The sequence below is a fragment of the Chiloscyllium plagiosum genome, unplaced genomic scaffold, assembly GCF_037043375.1.
Source record: "Chiloscyllium plagiosum isolate Xiang-an unplaced genomic scaffold, Cpla_swu_hap1 HiC_scaffold_4, whole genome shotgun sequence".
NCBI lineage: Eukaryota > Metazoa > Chordata > Chondrichthyes > Orectolobiformes > Hemiscylliidae > Chiloscyllium > Chiloscyllium plagiosum.
The window spans coordinates 124608864-124631382 of record NW_028270142.1 but is presented as its reverse complement, the minus strand read 5'-3'; the positions used below and the strand labels follow the sequence as shown (position 1 = coordinate 124631382).

Here is a 22519-nt window from a genome sequence, read left to right as displayed (position 1 = left end):
GATTTCCATTCGCTGTCCGCATGTCGCAGCGAAACAACAAAAAAAGAAATTTTAACATAAAAGAGACTTGAGAAACAAATGTCGAGAAAGAGAATTTGCACCCGGGGTTAACATGGGGTTGACCCAGACAGAGAATCGCACCGAAAGAGGAAAAGGGATTACAATGTGAGGATAATGCAACAGAGATTTGGAATGGCTGAAGGAGATGTGTGTGTTCGTGTGTGTGTGTGTGTAGGCGGGGGTCTCCTTGGTTTTGGGTGCTTCAGATCCTTTCGTTGTTTGAATCCTTGCTAAGAGCTCTCCTGCAACGTATAATCAGAAAAGCTGAAGAGAGCCTGACGTAAGGAATGCGCTCCCCGTTCCAACGTGCTGGCTGTCAGTAGGTGGGAAATGAGAAGGGGAGAACTCGGCGCCTTGTCAGATCATTGTCAACATCACCCCTACTTTCACCTCCCTCCCTCCCCGACATCTCATCACTTTTACCACAAGGATGCTCCAAGTGGCAGTGTCTCGACACTCGGGAGAGCAGGAAGGAGCCGTTCTCATTTGGATGTAAACTGCCTGTTTCTGGACTTGACAATTCTCTCTCTCGCTCGGATTAACCGGAGGACATCCGCCTGTGCGCCAGTGATTGTTTTCCATCGTTTTTATTTTCGAGAAAAACAAATCTTCCCGTCACTTCTGCCGGCGTAGTGTCTGTGTGTTATACATAATCCCAGCTGCAAGTTATGATCGTCTCTGCTTTGCTATTAACCTTTTAAAATTGGACCTTTTTGCTTGTTAATTGAACCGGAGGTTTGGGGGAAAAGTGCAAATGTTTACTTAGAAACTTGAGGTAAGGATAATACTGCATAGCAAGCCCAGTGCCTGCAAGTTGTCTGTGTGTGTGTGTGTCTGTGTGTATTTTGTGTGTCTGTGTGTGTGTATGTGTGTGTATTTTGTGTGTGTATGTGTGTATTTGTGTGTGTGCGTGTTTCTCTGTTTCTCTCTTTCGCCACCTAATGTGGAAACAATTCACACAGCAGAGAGAGAGAGAGAGCACTGACTGAAGTGAAATAAAACGCCATGAGTCGGTGCATTAGCACGGAAGCAAGTTTAGTTTGGGGAACCAGTGGGCACACGTTCGTTAAAAATCGGCGCAGCTGGTCAGGAAACTCTCAGGATATTGGCGAAATTTCATCCGCTCTCCCTCCTTCACATTGGTCACCAGGGCAGCCCGGGCGGAATGACAGTGTGTACTGTCAGCGGGCAACACCAGTGAGGGAGCCTGGCTGGGGCACGGCTCGCCAGGCTGACCTGGGCAGCGGTGGGGGCTTGGTGAGCGAAGGCGGGAGCAATGGGCGATTGCGGGAGAAGATGCAGGATCAATGCAGCCCTCGCTAAGAAATATCAGCAGCACGCATTTGGTGACTACGTAGCTATTGGGGGAGGCTAATCCCTGGCAAATGGGGAGGAAGCGGTGGGTGTGTGGGTAATGTTTTTTTTTATCAAGTAGAGACTGGTACAATTACATTTAAAAGGATGAGTACATGGATAGGAAGAGTTAGGTGGGATGTGGGCCAAATGCTGGCAGATGGGACTAGGTTAGTTTGGGATATCTGGTCGGCGTGGACTTTTTGGAAAAGCATAGCTTCGTCAGGAAGGGCTTTTGCCCGAGGCGTCGATTCTCTCGCTCCTCGGATGCTGCCTGACCTGCTGTGCTTTTCCAGCGCCACATTCTCGACTCTGATCTCCAGCATCTGCAGTCCTCACTTTCGCCTATGGACTTGTTGTACCGAAGGGTCTGCTTCTGTGCTGTACAGCTCTATGACACTATCTGAGTACACCTATTGACGTGGGATTAGTGCAGATAGGTCGGCCTCTTCTGTGCTGTAAGACTCCCGGTGACACTCGGGCGGCCAGATCCGTTTGACACACTAGTGGTGGTTGTAATCCAGCGATACAATTCGCACCAGCAAACCAGCGGGACTGGCCAGACCGAGGAGAAATCTCAATCTGCACGCTACACTTGGCCAGTGAGGAGACTTCAGCAGTGACAGAGTAAATCGCGTGTGTTCAGCAGCAAATCCCAGCCGCCCCAGCTCTAACAGCCCCTGAATTCACCTGTTTTTATTTTGTTTGATTCTGGAATTTAAACTGTTAGGGAAAAAAAAGATATTTAACATGGCTGGCCCATATTGGTTACCAATGAATCTGTCGCCAATAAACAAAACACAAAAAAAAACCTTATGGGGGGTGGGAGGGGGGGAGCGGTGTGGATTTATCCTGGAAACCTATTAGACATGAGGTGTGGTGTATCAGGCGGAAGGGGATCCCCAGCCACCGCTTCCCGGTGGAGCCCTGGTTCCTCGTGATGGGGTTCATTAACCAAGCACACAGTGTTAGCTAGGATCGCTCCAACCTTATTTAACCCCTTCCACCCCGAGGGGGGAGGGTGTAAACAGCCCGTAGGGTGTTCTCAGCAACGACTGTTGAGCAAATCATGCCCACCACCACCACCACCCCCTTCCCCGCAAATAAAAATTAAACCCCTCACCATTTTATAACTTGCTATCAGAAACCTCATTGGGACGAGGGAAGGGAAGAGAGTGGGCTCTGACTGGGGGGAGGCCGGGGTGGGGTAAGAGCAAAGAAAACGCCCCCACCCCTTCCCTCTTCAGACAGGGTAATAGTGCAGCCTCAGTCTACATCACCAAAGCCTTTCCCCACAGGACACTCCTTGCACTTAATGCTTAGATGAGTGCACAGCATTGGGCAAAAGGGTAGCGGGGGAAACCGCGCTGGGCAGTTTTAATAATGCGCCCACCACACAATCCTGCCACCTTCCCTCTGCCTCTTCTCCCAGTTTTAGTTGGCACAGATGGCTTTGTTCGAACACAGTAACATTTCTCCCCCCAAACAAGATGTGGTTGCATTATGAGTCATAGAGAGTGCGATCTCTCTCCACACTCTGAGCTTGTTCAATCCGCCAGTTCTCTCATTTCCCCCGCCTCCCCACCCCATGTCCCTTTCTCATTTTGGCTGAGAGCCGCTAATCCAGCTCGGGAGTTGACCTTCCCCATCGAGGTGAGTGGCTTTCCCGGTCCCCTATCCGTCCGCGCTCCTTGCACACGCATTAAACTGGGAAGGTGTCGTATTATTATTTATTGGTGGCGGAGGAGGCAACAGCCTCCGACAGATCAGTCGCTTCCAATCCCCTGAAGGGAGAGGCCATAAGGGGGAAGCAGTGTGCGCCCATCGTGATGAGCAAGTTAAAATAGCGAGAATCCACCAGCCTCCCCTCTCGCTTTCTCTCTCCAAGAGCCGCCGGGTTGGATACCTGTCCCAACGTCTATTCGTCCCCATTAGTCTTGCGCCTCAGCCTGACACCCACTGAGCGAGGGAGGTTTTGTTCGGCACACCTTTCCTCAATGCATGAATCCTCTTGAATCAGCAGGAGAGCGGGCGCCAGGCAGAGAAAGCTCTGTTGATAACACAGCCCAAGGTAGGTACAGCGCCAGACTGGCAGACAGTATCAGAGATAGCACTGAGCTGGTCAATGCGTAAAGAGCAGCTCGCTTCTTTCGGAGGGAAAATGAAGTGGGATTCAACGTCGGGGAGGTTCATTGCTTACACCACCTTACTATTGCTAAACGGATTGTTAATGTACTCCAATTAAAACAGGCTAAAACTTCAAAGAGTTGAATATGTTTAAACACAAAATCCCTCCATAACAGTTAATCCACACGTTCAGTTTTTGTTTTCAAAATAGCATGTTATTAAATCAACGCGTAAATCGCAGGAAGGTCAATTTCGGGCACTGTCGAGTGCACACGGGCAATATTCAAAATTGGCCATTTGTCCCTGGAGCGTGTCGGTTTGGAAAATGGTCGCATCAAACAGTTCTGAAGTGCTTAGTCAATTGCGAAATGCACGTTTGCTGATCTGGTCACTGGCAAATATGATGAGGAATTGCTATTCTCCAGGCCTGTTGGTGAAGTTAGTCTGCGTTAATAGGGAAGAGCTCATAGTTTATTGCTGTGCGCAGGTCTTCAATGCGTTCCTTGCAAACGGTTCAAATCTGCAATGTGCGTGTGAGAGAGCGAGAAAAAGGAGGAAAAAATATCACACAGTAACGGCAATTAGCTTTAAGTGTTTTTCGAATAACCAGGAGAGAAACATTGCACTTTAATTAGCGTTAATTACCAAAATATTTTGAGATTGTGTGAGAATGTGGTATTCCTGGTTCAATTTTACAAAACAATGAAGCAGACGAGTCCTTTTTGGGGAAAAAAAACACACCGGTGTGAAAATAAGTTTATTTCGTGACTGCGTATTTTCGCCTGGCCACTGCTAAACAGAAGGCGAGTTACGCCTTTAATTAAAGATGAATCATAGATTAAAAATCTCTCGTTGGGTGAAAGAGTAACGGGGAATAGAGCGAATCAACTAACATTAGATGGTGGATGGGTGGGGGTGAGAGAGAGAGGGGGGAGTAAATATGACTTGAAATAAGAGATTGTTAGTGCCCTTGAGGATATTAAAAGAAAGTGATACCTTTTTTTCTTTTAAATTTTTAGGTTCAGGGTTGTCAACTGCACCGTCTGTCTGACTCTCAGGTTCTCCGCCAGCACAGAAATACAATTCTGAATGCATTGAATAAACCAGAGTGTTGCAGAGCAGAAACAATTATCACTTCGGGACTTACAGGGTTATTCTTCGCTTTTTATTCAACACAAAAAAAATCCCAGGAATTTACCACAAGGGGGAGAGCTTGGACAAACCTACAAAGATTGCAATGAAATCATCTCCAGGTCTGTCTCTCTAAAAGGCGATCCTGTTATGTCCAGCGTCTGGGCTCTTGCTGCTATTTCCTCGGCGTTTCTTGGGCTAACTGACCTAGGATGAGGTTCCCTGAACCCGCGGGCACTGTGATACTCGCCGCCGCGCTGTGGACCGTGAGCGGCTTGGACCTGGGGCAGAGTCCGTGTACCACCCTGGTCCAGGGCAAACTCTTCGGCTACTTTTCCTCGTCGATGGTCTTCGCTTCCAACTCGTCGGTGTGCTCCTGGATTTTTCAGAACCCGGACCCTCGGAGGTACACGCTGTACATGAAGGTAGCCAAGACCAGCAACGTTTGCGACCGCCACCAGATCCGCACTTACCAGTTCGACTCCTTCCTGACCAGCACCCGCACCTACCTGGGCATGGAGAGCTTTGACGAAGTGTTGAAACTCTGCGACCCCTCAGCCCGCTACGCCTTCCTGCAGTCCGCCAAGCAATACCTTCAGATGAAGCAAATCGCCCGGCCCCGGGCCAGAGGCTCCCGGCTCAAAGACAAGGAGTTCTCGGCCGAGTACCTGGTGGTGGGCAACAGGAACCCCAGCAAGGGAGCTTGCCAGATGCTGTGCAAGTGGCTGGAGACTTGCCTGGCCCTCAGCACCAGCTCCCGTCCCTGTGGCATCATGCAGACCCCTTGCTCGTGCTCCAGGGGTGAAAGCCTGGGACAGGCCACCGAGATGCTGGGCTTAAACAAGAAGGAGGACATTTGTCTGAAGGACGGCGTGTACTTGGAGCATTGTATCAAGAGCCCGAAGGGGAACGGCGAGACGGATTCTCGCGGTAAGTGACTTCTCTTGGCGACTCGACCTTCGCTTCAATTTCGGTTGCAGCTCGAAATCTCTCCGTGCTGTTCTCTCACAAACCGACTGTCGAGTTAAGTTTCTTGGTACCTGTGAACCAGACATTTGTGGGTAGCCCTGTGAGTGTCTGTGTATGTGTGTGCGTGTGATTGGGGAATGCAATATACCATACAGGTCTATGAGCTTGGAGGTTGAGACATTTTTGCGGGGGGACTGGTGGGCGATCAGTCGGCGAACGACACATTGAGGAAGGGAGTGAGTGAGGTTCTGGGTGATGGAGGACCACGTCTTAGCCTCTCTCACCGATTGCTGCAAATTGCTGAGGCGATTTCCAATAACTAAACCAAACTAAACCTTTCACTGCTTCCTCACTACATCCTTACTAACAGATTTTGTTTTTGATTTGTCTGTTTTAAAATCTGAGAGGATATTTAGTTGGAGATAGCCTTTTCATGACTTTCAAGACCAACTTTCCGACGGACCTGTTGAATTTATTTTTCCTTCCAGCAATGAGATCGACATCATCTGATTGTTGTGGGTGGTGGGGGGAGGTGTGTAGTGAGGCAGAGGTGTAAGGATAACGCGTTTTGAAAGGAATTGCGTGCTTTAATTTTCGAAATGAAATCCTGCCTCATAATCTCCCACTGGAATTCGAGTTACGACAACAACAACAAAAAAATTCCGCGGAAAATCTGTAATGCTAAAAAAAATGCTTTCGTCAAGCCCAGAAAGCCCTGTGCGTCTTTGGAAATTTGAAAGTCGGATTTCGAGACTGTCGCTTGTTCGCAGTCAGTACCTACCCGGGGGTGCGGGCGTGCGCTGTTGTGCAGACCAGCAAGGCGGCATAAGCATGGAGCAATGCGTCGTATCTTCCAATCACCCCCTCAAATAACGCCCACTCCCTACAGTTCAAGAATACAGCTCTGTTGCACGCTGCAACTTTCTCGCAGGCTGGTTTTAAATCCTTCACATCTCATGACATGACCGCTTTTTAAGAAATCTCTGAGCGCTCGCCTGGTGTTCTTTGACTTCTACCATTGTTCTGGTCCCGCATGAACAGGAGAAACAAATTGAACAAAATTAATCTGTACTACACACACACAAAAAAAAGCGGTGTTCAGAAACCCAAGACCAAAATCTGCCCAAATATGGAATCAGGCTATCCATTTATAGAGAGGAAATACGTTAATGATTCAGGATTGAGAATCATTAATGATAAGACGAAGCTTTTCTTTTCACAGATAGGAACAGAAACGGGAAATGGGGTGGATCACGTATAACGGGGAGGTGGTCTGGGAAACTGAACGACCAGTGAAGTGTTTCATGTTGAGAGTAAGCGATGTTTGAATGGCAGAGGCATGCTAAGAGTTGTTGTCAAGACATTTGTGTTTTGCTAACTGAATGTAGAGTCTGCTTGTAAGACATGTAACTATTTAAATCTGGCCTCAGTATGTTTCGAACAAAAAGCCACCCAGTTGTCAGTTGTTGACAATTGTGTGTGGTCAAGAGATAGGGATGGAGCTGCATGTGTAGAACTGTTCCTTTTGCCTATCTTAAAGTCATTTTGTTTTCTTCCTTAGTATGTTTTGTTAAGTAATGACAACATGGTTTGTTTTGGGATCGTTTGAGAAGGATGACAATTGTGAATGACCACAAACACTTTTCTTTTAAACACAGCTTCGGTGTTGTACCTTATATACTCGGTGCTGTTTCTTGTCATGTTTCTTGTCAAGATAAAACAAGTTGATTTATGGCACCTACAGAACAATAGCGAATTGAGAATACATTAGCACCTAATCTCACCGACCAGCACTTGGCTTGTGTCCACACGGGATTTTGTCTGCATTCCCAATGGTTCTGAAAGTTGGACAGTTTGGCTTGTATCTCTGTCGGCCGTCTTTCATTACTCGTCACGTCACCAACCGGGCTGCCGTACATCTTCGATATGTTGCATGGCTTGCTTTTCGTAAATAGACAACGATGTTCACAGCATTCAGTCAATAGGTGCAGACCCCTGAACGCATGTTACAAGGTGTCACCTCAAGACATTGGTGATTTCAGTGATCATTTTTGTTAAGGGATTGGGGATGAGAGAGGGATGCACAGGCCAACATCGCAGCTATGTTAAACCAGCTCCAGTAGGTTAAGATAATTCACAATTATTGGGAGCATTAAATAAAGTATATCTTTGACAAATGACTTCTGTACTGATTATAGACGGATTGTCTAGCAAAGGCAGGCCACCAACGATGATGCAAATTAGAATGAATATATGGTACATATCAGGATCCTTGTTCTGGAATAGACCCCTTTCCCAATGATGGCAACATACAGAATAAATAGATATCAGAAAGTGCAATTGTGAGGATGGATGTCATATAGAAGCTATATGGGTATGGAGAAAATGAAAATCAAAGTCAACAGTGAGTACTGCATCTTGGAGTGAATATATCTAGGATTTTGTTCATGCTTTTTGACAATTAAACTCTTGCTGGAGCCTGATGATAAACAAGGGAAGACTGTGGAATCAGTGAGATCATTCATCTAGTGGTCATTTGGTGCAATAAATGTGAGAATTCCATAATTCTCTTTGTACATTTATTTGCAAAGTAACAAAACTAACCAGAGGGGGAAAAGAGGCATAGCTAGGAGACCTGAGTTCAAGTCCCACCTGTTCAAGATGTGTATAATACCATCTCTCAACAGGCTGCTTAGAAAATATCTGTTCAACTGTGTCTGAACCATAGGAGCAGGCAAGTAGTGCAAGGTGTTAATCTACCAATGCTCTGCCATATGGACCATTTGGACTCAGACTGACGAACATGACTCTCCCTCTGGGCTGTTTCTGATCTCATCAAGACCACTGTGGTGATGGGGGATTGCCTCAGTGTGCACCCGCTTAGTCAGGAATTGCTATGAAGAATCATTGGTATGAAGCCAGCAAGACAGAAAAAGACCAGAGCTCACTTTATAGCTTTATGGATGTGCATAACATGGTGTCTTACCTTTTCAGATTATGGGAATGTTATATGGTCGAATTATTTGGTCAATCAGTTGGCTAGGCATATTTTCTGTGATGGATGCTACCCATCAGCACTGAAAATTGCATCTCATAATTATATCTGGGAGTTTCTCCCTCCAAACATTACTGATTGAAGTATTTGAGTCTCCACCTTCAGCCTGCACAGAAAATGAAATAACTTGTGAGAAGCCCATCAATTATGAATTTAATGTTATTGATCAGACTGAGTGGCCCTTGTCTGAATAGAGTTGGCTGAATGGATTTTCTTGTTCTATGTTCGAGTTTATGGTTGATCTGCAATTTTAAATGGAAAAAACTGTGGGTGGGAAAGGTTGGTGCCATTGGCAATATTTGAGTGGATATCAGCTGCATCAAGTCATCTGCTGCAACAAATCAGCTGTTCTACTGTTCCAGGGGCTAGTTCCCAGATGGTAAAGTCTTTGATCTAGTCATCTGGTTACTCAATTAAATGTTAAGCTGCTCGTGATGCAAATTTGTTACAGAGAAAGCAAAATAAGGATGGACTTTTGGGAAAGGTTCTGACATATTTATGTTATTGTCGATATCAAATAAAAACTGATGAGATGTTATTTTATGCAAAATCCTTGTCACAAGATTTCAGTTCATAACTGGAGTCCAGAAACAATGGATATAGGTTTAAAGTGAGAGGGGAAAGATTTAAAAGGGACCTAAGGAGTACCTTTTTCACACAGAGGGTGGTGCGTGTATGATTTGAGCTGCCAGAGGAAGTGGTGCAGACTGGTACAATTACAACATTTAAAAGGCATCTGAATGAGTATATGAATAGGAAGGGTTTGGAGGGATATGGGCCGCGTGCTGGAAAATGGGATTAGCTTAATTTACGATATCTGGTCAGCATGGAGGAGTTGGACTGAAGATTCTGTTACTTTGCTGTATTTCTTTATGACTCTATAACTGCTGATCCAATTATATCCCTTTCCTGAGTGGAAAGACACTTGAGTTTTGCAAACGTGAGGAATCAAGGGATAGAAATCAAAGGGAAAATAAAATTGTGTAAGAAGATCATCCTTGATTTTACTGAAAGACAGATAGGTTTGAGGAGTTATGTGACCTGTTCCTATGTTGTACATCTGTGCAACTGTTGTTTCAGTTGTCATGGTGCAGAATAAGTAATTTTGAATATTCCCAGGAGGGAGTCAATGCTTCAATTTCACCAGCATTAATGAAATGTTACATTTTATCACTGGGATTTATAATTTATTTCAAAACCACTAACCCACATTCTAGAATTCCTGCCTCTACAATTCCTCCGCTCCCTCACTTTTAAGGCATTTCATTAAAACTTTCCTATTTTATCACCTGTCTTCCTCTTAGATCCTTTGTTCAATTTCCAAGTTTTGTCTGGTAAAATTTCTGTGAAGGATTTTCCAAATATTCAACAATGTTAAAGGTACTACATAAATGCAGCTAAATCAAATTGTTTCCATAGCTTTTTAATGATCTTTATAAACAGGATTCATCTGTAGTAGAGACTCGAGGGAGATGATGACAGCTGACATTCAGTCAAAAATCCTTAGCAAATGAGTTTAGAATATTTGAATATTATGTTCCTTATTACTGTCTACCATATGCCAAAATATGTCAATGGGCTTTACGGAATGTTTTTGGAATAACAATTGAGTTTTAAAGTGGGAGGATAAGTCAATAAAACTACAAAAGTTAAATGCATGAGATCTTTTTTTATATAAACATGAGAATCAAGCATTAAATTAGTTAAGTTTCAGTAAGTTTAAATGTAGATTTTTATTTTACATTTTAAGTGAGTTGCACTTACATATATGGGTGGAATGTGATTGGTTTTGTTAATTTGTATTTGATATTGTGCTGTACTTGTCAGAATAAGCCATAATGGTATAAAATGAAATTCTAATCTCCCCTCTCCTTGCCATATGTCTCACTTATATTCATTTTTGTGATCGTAACATATTGAATGAAAGCCTTTTAATTTCTATCCTCTCGCATTGTGCAACATACCATTCTTCAGTTGTCAGCTGCTCTATCCAGTGATACCTTCAGGAATATACATGTATGGGTATTTGGAAGCCAGGTTCTGCCCAGTTAGCCTCCATAGTTGAGCAGCCAACTGACTTTAACTATCTAATAATGAATGACTACCTGAGTGGTGTACTGCAAGATGCTTGATTTGTGTGGAACATAGCCTAGCATGACTGAACAATTGAAACAAACAGGAATTCTTTTTCTTTAGGAAGAACTTCACTTTATACCAAAATGTACAGTATTTGTGTTGATATACTGTATCTCATTGGGAGCATCCCATTCAGTGTGAAAGGAATTATGATTAAAAACAATACAATATATATGAAATTTATTTTGTCCACTCAATCCAACTGTAAAAGAAAAAAAACTGCTTTTAAAGAAATATTGTATATAACAAGATACATTTTGATGAAAAAAATTCCATTTTGCATATCAAAAACCAACAATAAACACAAATATAGCGCAGTGTGACTCAAAACCAGAACCCCTCTAACGGATTTAATTAATGTACTTTATTTCCCAATTTCAGAAGAATATGAGCATCAAGAATAAAGCTTCTAATGTAAGCCCATTGAACATCTAAAATATCTCAAGGTACTTCATCAGTAAGTCATTAAACATGCTGAGCTGGTAAGGAGTTATTTCATGGGATCAGTAAAACCTGATGAGTGTTGACACCTTCCGAAGTTATGTGACAGTGAACTTAGGATCGAGGTGGCTGAACATTTTATGCAAAAATCAGAATCAGTGAGATAGAGGACTTGGACAGGGAACCAGCTGATATTTCAGAGATTATAGAGGGATTTCCAAGAATGTAGAGGTATTTATTTTTGAATGTCGGTGCTTATTTTATTTGTTACATTTCAAGAGATGGAGCATAAGTATAGGACAGTTAGGATGGGAATAATGTGTTGAATGGCCTTGCAAGACAGGATGTGCCCAGCAGAGTTTTGGGCAATCAGTTCTTATTGAGGGAAAGAGGACTTAACAAGTATTGACAAGATTTAGGATAGCCAAGTGATGTACTAACCATGACAATTACAAGGGTTATTGTGGTGCATGGGGATGAAATGAAGGCCAGGAGGTGAGGATAAGTGATCTCTGTGATGAACACAAGGATTTCAATCTCAAGCCTGAATTAAACAGGATTGCAAGATAACATAGAATCTCGGTGGTCTTGAGAGAAACATAGTGGGATGGCTGAAGTTGATGAAAAAGGAACAAAGTTGGTTGGTTTGAGAGAAGTGGCAGACAGCTTTAGCAGGGAACCAGCAGCAATAAGTAAAAGGTGAGGTGATGCCTGCAGGTAATTTTTAGTGACAGCATGTAAATTAAAAAAAAGAACAGTTGTTTATTACTCTCTGAACTAGTCACCTTTTGGCTGTATGAGAAAAATTATCAATTTACCCAAGTGAATATCAGTTTTAGTGCTTAGTCATCCAATGTCATTCTCCAAATGCCCTACTGCTACCCAAAGGGACATAATGTTAGCTCATTACAAAAATAGAAATTTCTTGAGAAACTCAGCAGGTCGGTCAGATCTGTGGACAGAAAGCAGAGGTAACATTTCGGGTCCCGTGACCCCTCTTCCAAACTATTATTTGTGGTAGTGCACTAGTCAAGCATGGCATGAAGTGAGAGTTTAGAAGTGCTTAACATATTGTATTATCTAGCCTAACATTATTTATTATCTATCAAATACCTCAGAAAAGTGAATATTATGTTATCAAACTAAATTTAACTAATGTTGTGCAATTTCTTTGATACTTCTTGATATATCCTATTCTAATAAAGGTCTTAAATTGATGTATTATTGGTCAGATACCAATTAATTGCAAAACGTTCCTATTGCATGAACATGTGCTAAAAGTTCATAACATATTACAGGTGTTATTATTTGGTGCTTGGATTCTGAACTAGAGGTAAATGGGTTTGTGATTTTCAGTGATGTGCATATCAGATTTGTTTTAAGAGGGGATCAGAAAGTCATTTGAATTACTGAGCTAAAAACACCCTTTCTCAGAAATCAGATATCTTAACCGAAATGACTAGGCAAGCTATATGGTGAGATAATTGGTAGGATGTGAATTTGGTCGAACTTTTATAATCTACTAAAATAGGTTGCCAGATGCCAAAAGCAGTTTGAGTTCAAAAGAAAAGATCCATTTTCGCAGAAGAACTGAATCAGTTTGTGGAATGAGTTGGTTTGTGGAATCAGGGTTAATCAGAGCTGGAAATAAATCAAAAGCTATTTTAGCAGACTCAAAGTGTTCAGACTCGAAAAAAAACCAGACAGTTCAGTAAGAAATGTTGAAGTGAATTCAGGAGTGGTACTCCACTGGGGTTGAGTTGCTAGAAAGGATACTTCTGGGAAAAAAAGAGTTCATTTCATTTACTTTTTCTGATGAGAAGTTTCTACTTTTTAAAATCTTTTATGTAATAAGCTTATGTTCTTTTGGTAAAAGTACATTGACAGTCTCTTGTGATTTTCTGTGACTGATCTCCATGGTAGCCAAATCGCAAAAGAAGTCAATTAAGCCAAGTTATACTCTTGCAACTGATTTGTTCAACACTATCATCAGCTTGGAGGATAAAATACAGGAACTTGGGAAAATATTTGGAAACTGCAAAAACACTGCCTTATCCATGACTGACATTATGATAGCTGCTCAGGAAAACACCCCCCAAGAATATTCCCATTGAATATTTCCTCTGTGCTATCTGTACAATATGTTTAAACAGCAGTATGAGAAATAGACCACCTTCACTGTGTGACATTTCCATTTCCTGGATACCATGCATGACGTTTCTTTGAATTCGTCTCAAGTCACCGAAAATTCAGCACTGAAGGCACCATTGTAACTCACCTTCTCTCTATTGGTGCCAGTTCCACATCAGAACCTGTACTCAAATCTGAATTTCTGACACTTTTAACTCTTTGCCTGTGAATCAAATAATTGACTCAATTTAAGGACTTAATTGACCGTTAAGTGCTTTGGAGTATCCCAAAGTGGAGAAAGATGCTATACAAGAACACGTACACGTTTTTATTGGCCACTTATTCATTGCATCCTTATTTCTAGCAAACTTTTGCATTAGCAATAAATTTTGTCAATTCTTTATGAAAAAGCATAACCTCTATTTGTCTTTTACTGATTTATCTGATGAATGAATGCAATTTCATGTTATTTACCGACTCAAACTTGTATGCAACTTGCAAAAGTCCTTTTTCTTCTCCAGTCAACACTATTTGTTTCAACTTTGTCAATGTAAATATTTCAGTCATTCCTTCTAATACTGCAATTATAAATAATATTTTATTATGCTTTCAAGACAGCTGTTAAAAGTCTGTGTTGTCTGTTCTGGATTTATTTTACTTGGAAATCTTAAAAAGGAGAGGAGGCATGAAAAAAAGCTTTAATTTCACATGAAATACTATTACTTTGCCAAAACAGATGCTTTGTAATTCCCTGCTGTTCTTGAATTATTTGGAAGTTAAAACACTTCAGGTGATTAATCGCCAATGTAAGTTTGCTAAGCTCAAGTTCAAAGTAGACAAGAAGGAGGATCTCAACTTTAATTGTCATTAGGTAATCTTTCTATTAGGGAATTGAAAATGTACTGAGATAAAAGGCTGGGAAAGTAAGGATACTGGATGAATGAGATGCAATAGGATAAGTGTTCTTTCTTTACTCTGTTTCTTGTTCCTGCCTAGCCCATCTCCTACCTAATCAAAAAGATGAGTTTGGAAACCTTTACCATAAATGTCCCAATATGTCTACCCCAATGCTAAGCAGTTTTGGATGTGTACTAATCTTTAACATGCAACTTGCATGTAACAGTAAAACCATAATACTTTGGATACTGAAGATATGAAATAAAAATGCAAAGTGCTGTAAACAAAAAACTCAACAGGTCTGCCAGCATCTGTGGAGAGGAAAACAGTTAATATTTTGAAACTTATATGGCTTGGGAATTTGGACTGAGAATTGCTTTAAAATGGTCAACTATCCCTCTGGTCTCTGCTGTTTAAATTTAAATTTATTTTTTTTTTAATTTGAAGACTTAGTCTATCATCCAGTATTTGAAAGACAAAAGACAGGGCTGATAGTGAACAACCTTCACTCAAGTGCAGACAGCAACAGAATCAAGTCTGTTAGCTGACCATCTACCTATTTAGAAATACATTTTTACTGAGGAAAATTTGGCACCCTTAGCAACACAGCAATGAGGATGAATTAATTTTGTGTAGGTAAGTGAATATTTTTCAGCTGTAAGTTACAGATGATTTTCTGTATTAAGCAACCTGCACGGAGCTGACAGTCTGACCTATATAGTGTCGGAGAAAGCAAGATGGGAATACAGTAGAGAGGCAGCTGTAAAAGAACAAGGCTAGTCAGCATTTGCTTTGCAGGTTCAATTTTTTTTCCATCAACTTCCAATTTGCATATATAGTTACTTCTTCTCATTGTACAATAGAGAAAGTCAATCCTTGGTATCACAGTGAACTATATAGACCAAACAACCTGTTTCAATCCCTTGTCTGTTCTCGGTTTGCACAGCCGAGTCAGTGCTATAGTTGGCTCAGTCACTACTGGACTAGATAACACTTGCAGTGTCTGATAGCTGAGAGTGTGGGATGATAAGTTGAGTTCCAAGTTTTAATGTTTTCCACAACAGACAAGCTTCCTATACTGTTTGGTGAAACTTTACAGGATGGCTGCTTGGATAAGACTCTTCAAATGTTACCAGGGCCACATGAAATTAAGAAGGGAAGTGGCAATATGAGAAAGGAAACTTAAGAAAGAACAGTGTTTTAAAAGAATACTTTTTCACTCAGCATCAGTTTGTTTTACAGCAGAAAGATTCATTTCTGCAGGAAGTCAGAACTTCAAGCATATATCAGTCTAAGTGCATAACGAGATCTTTGTGTGTTAGCTCTTCGCATCTGTGACTATCAAACTGATTTGTCTGAAGGGTCTTGATTTCCTTTCTTATTATTATTGAGACAGATCCCATTTGGGATATGTAAGAAATGAACTACAGTAACAGCCCGTGGAAATGGATGGTAGAGTTGGGAGGGCTGAAACCTGTGGGTAAGAATGGATCTGAGTGAATTCTTGTGCACCTGTATTCCCTATTACATAATCTCAATGACATAGATATTGCCAGTAACTATGTTCTGTTTAAACCAGTAAGGTGGAGTGGTAAAATGATCATTGTATGTCTAACATTGTGTTACAAATTAATCAAATTTGAAATATAACTAGACAATGCATATAAAAACAAATCAATCAGTATTTGAAAGACAAAAGACAGGGCTGACTGTTTCAAATCGACTCTTCATCAGAGCTGGCATTGTCAAGCCAGGGAAGTTGACTTCTTGAATGAAAAATGGGCAGATAAGACATAACAAAGAAGCAGAAGAGAAAACAATGGACAGAAGTATGACTTGAAATCATTAAACAGCAATAACTATCTATGAGTAGATTTTAAAGAGTTAGGCAGATGCAAAGATGCTGTCTGGATCTCAGTCAAGTGACTGGTTATATCTGTGGAATCTGAATGAAGGAGCAAGAGATACAGTTCGTGATTAGCAAGTTAAATGGTGGAAGATTATTGACATCTTTTGGGAGAATATATACCAGGTGCTTGAAGTCATAAAAACTCTACACACAACACTAAGATTAACCTTTGAATCAGCAATATTCAGTAATAGATGTTTAATGCATGCTTGCTTACACAGTCAATAGACAATAGACAATAGACAACAGATAATAGGTGCAGGAGTAGGCCATTCAGCCCTTCGAGCCTGCACCACCATTCAATATAATCATGGCTGATCATTCCTAATCAGTATCCTGTTCCTGCCTTATCTCCATAACCCTTGATTCCACTATCTTTGAGAGCTCTATCCAACTCTTTCTTAAATGAATCCAGAGAGTGGGCCTCCACTGCCCTCTGGGGCAGAGCATTCCACACAGCCACCACTCTCTGGGTGAAGAAGATTCTCCTGAGCTCTGTCCTAAATGGTCTACCCCGTATTTTTAAGCTGTGTCCTCTGGCTCGGCACTCACCCATCAGTGGAAATATGTTTCCTACTGCCAGAGTGTCCAATCCTTTCATAATCTTATACGTCTCAATCAGATCCCCTCTCAATCTTCGAAACTCAAGAGTGTACAAGCCCAGTCGCTTCAGTCTTTCAGTGTAAGGTAATCCTGCCATTCCAGGAATTGACCTCGTGAACCTACGCTGCACTCCCTCAATAGCCAGAATGTCTTTTCTCAAATTTGGAGACCAGAACTGCACACAGTACTCCAAGTGTGGTCTCACCAGGGCCCTGTACAGCTGCAAAAGCACCTCTTTGCTTTTATACTCAATTCCTCTTGTTATGAAGGCCAGCATGCTATTAGCCTTCTTCACTACCTGCTGTACCTGCATGCTTGCCTTCATTGACTGGTGTACAAGAACACCCAGATCTCTCTGTACTGCCCCTTTACATAAATTGATTCCATTGAGGTAGTAGTCTTGCCTTCCTGTTCTTGCTACCAAAGTGGATAACCATACATTTATCCACATTAAACTGCATCTGCCATGCATCTGCCCACTCACCTAACTTGTCCAGGTCACCCTGTAATCTCCTAACATCCTCATCACATTTCACCCTGTCACCCAGCTTTGTATCATCAGCAAATTTGCTAATGTTATTGCTGATACCATCTTCTATATCATTAACATATATTGTAAAAAGCTGCGGTCCCAGCACGGATCCCTGCGGTACCCCACTGGTCACTGCCTGCCATTTCGAAATGGAGCTGTTTATCACTACCCTTTGTTTCCTATTAGCCAACCAATTTTCAATCCAATCTAGTACTTTGCCCCCAATACCATGCACCCTAATTTGACTCTCTAACCTCCTGTGTGGGACTTTATCAAAAGCTTTCTGAAAGTCCAGGTACACTACATCTACTGGATTTCCCTCGTTCAACTTCATAGTTACATCCTCAAAAAATTCATGAAGGTTAGTCAAGCATGATTTCCCCTTCATAAATCCATGCTGACTCTGTCCTATCCTGTTACTACTATCCAGATGTGCCGTAATTTCATCCTTTATAATAGACTCCAGCATCTTTCCCACCACTGAGGTCAGACTAACTGGTCTATAATTTCCTGCTTTCTCTCTCCCACCTTTCTTAAAAAGTGGTATAACATTAGCCACCCTCCAATCCTCAGGAACCGACCCCGAATCTATTGAACTCTGGAAAATAATCACCAACGCATCCACGATTTCCAGAGCCACCTCCTTCAGTACCCTGGGATGCAGACCATCAGGCCCCGGAGACTTATCAACCTTCAGACCTAACAGTCTCTCCAACACCAAATCCTGGCAAATATAAATTCCCTTAAGTTCAGGTCCTTCAGCCACTGTTACCTCAGGGAGATTGCTTGTGTCTTCCCCAGTGAACACAGATCTGAAGTACCCATTTAATTCCTCTGCCATTTCTTTGTTCCCCGTAATATATTCCCCTGTTTCTGTCTTCAAGGGCCCAATTTTTGTCCTAACCATTTTTTTGCCTTGCACATACCTAAAAAAGCTTTTGCTATCCTCCTTAATATTCTTGGCCAGTTTACCTTTGTACCTCATTTTTCCTCTGCGTATTTCCTTCTTAGTAATCCTCTGTTGCTCTTTAAAAGCTTCCCAGTCCTCAGTTTTCCCACTTATCTTAGCTATGTTATACTTTTTCTCTTTTAACTTTATATGTTTCTTTACTTCCCTCGTTAGCCACGGCCGCCCATGCCTCCTCCTGGGATCTTTCTTCCTTTTAGGAATGAACTGATCCTGCAACTTCTGCATCATACACAGAAATATCCGCCATTGTTCCTCCACAGTCATCCCTGCTAGGTTATTGCACCATTGAACTTTGGCCAGCTCCTCCCTCATAGCTCCATAGTTCCCTTTATTCAACAGAAGGACTGTCACTTCCGACTGTACCCTCTCCCTCTCAAATTGCAGATTGAAGCTTATTGTATTATGGTCACTACTTCCCAATGGCTCCTTCACTTCGAGGTCTCTGACCAATTCTGGTTCGTTACACAATACCAGATCCAGAATTGCCTTCTCCCTAGTCGGCTCCAGCACCAGCTGCTCTAAGAATCCATCTCTGAGGCACTCCACAAAGTCTCTTTCTTGAGGCCCAATACCATCCTGATTCTCCCAGTCTACCTGCATGTTAAAATCCCCCATAACAACTGGAGTGACATCTCTGCGACAGGCCAATTTCAGCTCCTGATCTAACTTACATCCGACATCCAGACTACTGTTTGGGGGCCTGTAGATGACTCCAAGAGGGTCTTTTTACCCTTAGTATTTCTCAGCTCTATCCACACTGACTCTACATCCCCTGACTCTACATCCCCCTGCGCAAGGGACAGAATATCGTCCCTTACCAACAAGGCCACCCCACCCCCTCTGCCCGTCAATCTGTCCTTACGATAGCACGTGTATCCTTGAATATTCATTTCCCAGGCCCTGTCCACTTGAAGCCATGTCTCAGTTATCCCCACAATATCGTATCTGCCAATTTCCAAAAGAGCCTCAAGCTCATCCATCTTATGTCTAATTCTTCGTGCATTCATGTACAGTATTTTTAATTTGTTATTGCTCTCACCCTTCCCATCAACCCTTATTTCACTCAACCTTACAGCATGATGCCTGTGTGAACAATTGCTGCATAGGTATGAAGTATAGGTGTCAACATAACGCACAAAGAATGAAATATGTAAGCATCTGAAGCAATTGATGGACACAGAAGGGGGTCAATATGTATTCTTATAGGGGACCTGGTGGCATAATGATATTGTCAATGGTTTCATAACTTGGTATCATAGTGAACTATATAGACCAAACAACCTGTTTCAATCCCTTGTCTGTACTCAGTTTGCACTGCCGAGTCAGCACTATAGTTGGCTCAGTCACTACTGGACTAGGTAACACTTGCAGTGTCTCTTAGCTGAGAGTGTGGGATGATAAGTTGAGTTCCAAGTTTTAATGTTTTCCTCAATTGACAAGCATCCTATACTGTTTGGTGAAACTTTACAGGATGGCTGCTTGGATAAGACTCTTCAAATGTTACCAGAGCCACATGAAAGTAAGAAGGGAAGTGACAATATGAGAAAGGAAACTAACGTTCGAGTGCTGTGGATTCAAATCCCACCATAGTGGCTAGAGAAATTTGAATGTGGGGAAAATCTGGAAATAAAAAATTAGCTCATGGTGACCATTGTTGATTGTTGTAAAACCAATCTGGTTAATTAAGGAAGGAAACCTTTGCCCAATCTGAATTAAATGTGGCTCCAAACCCACAGTGATGTGGTTGACTCTTACCTATCCTCTGGAATGATCTGAAGAGTCAATCCATTTGGGGTATGCAATGCTGGCCTTGCAAGCAACACTCACATCCCGTATAAAAATTAAAAAGGAAAGAAGTTCTGGCCTATTAATATATGGTAATTCACTTTTTGCAATATCTTCAAGTAAATGGACTATGGTGCAACTATCAGGAAGTATCATCATTAAAATCTATGAATTAAGATGCAGATACATGGAAGCTTTGTGGTCGATGTTCACTTGGATACTGACTTGGAATGATATCATTGTTGTTATGATTTGGAAGCAATGTCAAAGCATAATTCAACAATGTAACTCAACTTCTGGCAACTGAAACCTATATAATAAATTTACAAAGTCATAGGGCAATCCATATTCTATTTCTCTATCCATCATTTTGAATTCAGCAGTGTGCAGTCAGCAGCTTGTGTGTTATTGTCATAACCAGTACACTGCTGACATACTTCACACAAGAGATTGTGAGCGTTGTTTTATGAAATTATCGGTCGGTTCGCCGAGCTAGTTGATTTTCTTGCAAACGATTTGTTTCCCTCCTGGGTGACATCTTCAGTGCTGTGTAGCCTCTGGATGAAGCACTGTAGTTGTGCCTTGCCCCAAATATATACAGTTCTATCTGTCATGGCGGTCGGTGCTACTTCTGATTTTGCACTGTGGTGGTCTATAAATGGTTTCTATTTCAACATGCTTGTTTATCACATGCCTTGACTTGAATTGGTTATGATTTGCAATGCAAGACCAAAGTAGATTCATTAGCAACTTTCAAAAGACATATGCATAAATACTTGGAAAGAGAATATGTGCAGGGTTATGAAGAAAGCATGAGGTCAAATTGAATATGTCTTTCAGAGATTTGGCACAGGAACAATGGACCAAATGGCCTCCTTCTCTATGATGTACCACTTTTGTGACTTCATGAAACTGTCAAGTGCAAAGTTGACAAGGTCTGGTTTAGGCTATCTGATTTTACCCCCCACTTTATTTTAACACCCCGGCTGATTGCTTTTTCCATTGAACCTAAGCAATCTCAGGGAGTTAAACTTGAACTTTATTACAGATAAAAACCTACTTCAGATACGTCTAGGCAGAGGAAAGTTCATGGTATATTTTTCTGACTTAAAACTAAAAGAAGTTGTGCTCCTTAAAATAAATTTTCTGGTTTATTAATTGCAGGAGAAAGGGCTGTTCTGTTCTCAGTTTTGTTTGCAGGTCTAGCAACTGGGGAATTGTATCGTTCGTAGTGTTTGTGTAACATTTGAAAATCCAGGGAGCAATGCTTCTTAATTGAATGCTCTCTGAATGCATTCATAATAGTTGCTCATTAAATTAGCTTCTCTATCATTGCTAAGGAAAGCAATGTATTCTGTAATATTTACGAGACGGCATTTCTAACTCAGACCCAGATTTATGCAATAAGTTTCCATTATGTACGTTGGTAAGTTTCTACAGTTACTAGAATATGCTCCAGGCCATGTGCTGGTGAGCACAGTGCAACACTAACCAGCAGCTAGAAAAGGAAAAAACATTCAAGGTCTCTGATGCACAAACAGCTGCTGGAGAACAAGTCCCTGTTGAGATGATGAGCCTCTGGACTTGGTCACTAATGAGCTGACAGTGTTGAAATCCCACCAGTTGTTATTAGCCATCAAGGAAGATCCTAGTCAGGAACTTGACTTGATTGATTATGTCTTGGTTTAAACAAAGTGACCACTCACCGAAAGAAAAGCACACATTGCTGTCGAGTTTGCTTTAACAAAAAAAATGGAAGTTTATTGCAAAAAGAATGTGGATAAAATAGAATTATATAAACTAACTTTTTATAATACATATTCAAACATTTAAATACATGTTAAAAGCATGATCCCGTAAAGCACTCCTTTAGTATTTGAAAAGAAACGAAAAAGCTTTTGAACACCCCTTGTACAGTTCTCAAAACAGCACCCCTATTATATATACACTAGTTTTCCTGCATCTAACACCTTGGTATGTTTGAGTTACTTGAGATGTCAAGTTTTAAATTAGAACTGTAATAGCTTCTACCGGGAGCTATCATACATTTGACTTTCACAACAGTCAGTTCAAACAACCTCTTCTAGAATTTTGTCTGGTCTCAAACCAAAATGAACTCTTCATTCTAAAAACCTCAGAGGTGTGAGGACTGCACATGCTGGAGATCAGAGTCAAAAAGTGTGGCACTGGAAAAACACAGCAGGTCAGGCAGCATCCGAGGAGCAGGAGAGTCACATTTTAAGCATAAGCTCTTAATCAGGAATGAAGAGTTGCCTTGGATGCTGCCTGACTGACTGCGCTTTTCCAACGCCACACTTTTTGATTCTAAGAACCGAGCTCACTATATCTTTCCATCCCCAGGATTACTGCTGTACGCATCCATTCTGTTCCAAGGTCTTCGGAGGATTAAAATATTATGCA

The 22519-nt window shown here is 41.7% G+C and overlaps 1 protein-coding gene across 10 annotated transcripts in view; it reads left to right on the top strand.

Annotated features, from left to right (window-relative positions):
- Window positions 1-437: 437 nt before the first annotated feature.
- Window positions 438-22519, top strand: part of adgrb1a (adhesion G protein-coupled receptor B1a) — a 568355-nt gene continuing 546273 nt past the window's right edge. For 5 of the 10 annotated variants that reach the window (XM_087986622.1, XM_043687848.2, XM_043687850.2 and 2 more), the window contains exons 1-2: window positions 440-835; window positions 4560-5601. In XM_087986622.1, coding sequence (XP_087842748.1) covers window positions 4884-5601 — 718 coding nt within the window. In that variant the 5' untranslated portion in view covers window positions 440-835; window positions 4560-4883. Of the gene's footprint in view, window positions 836-2750; window positions 3485-4559; window positions 5602-22519 lie in introns of those variants that run through there. The other 5 variants (XM_043687847.2, XM_043687845.2, XM_043687842.2 and 2 more) reach the window with 4 other exon arrangements.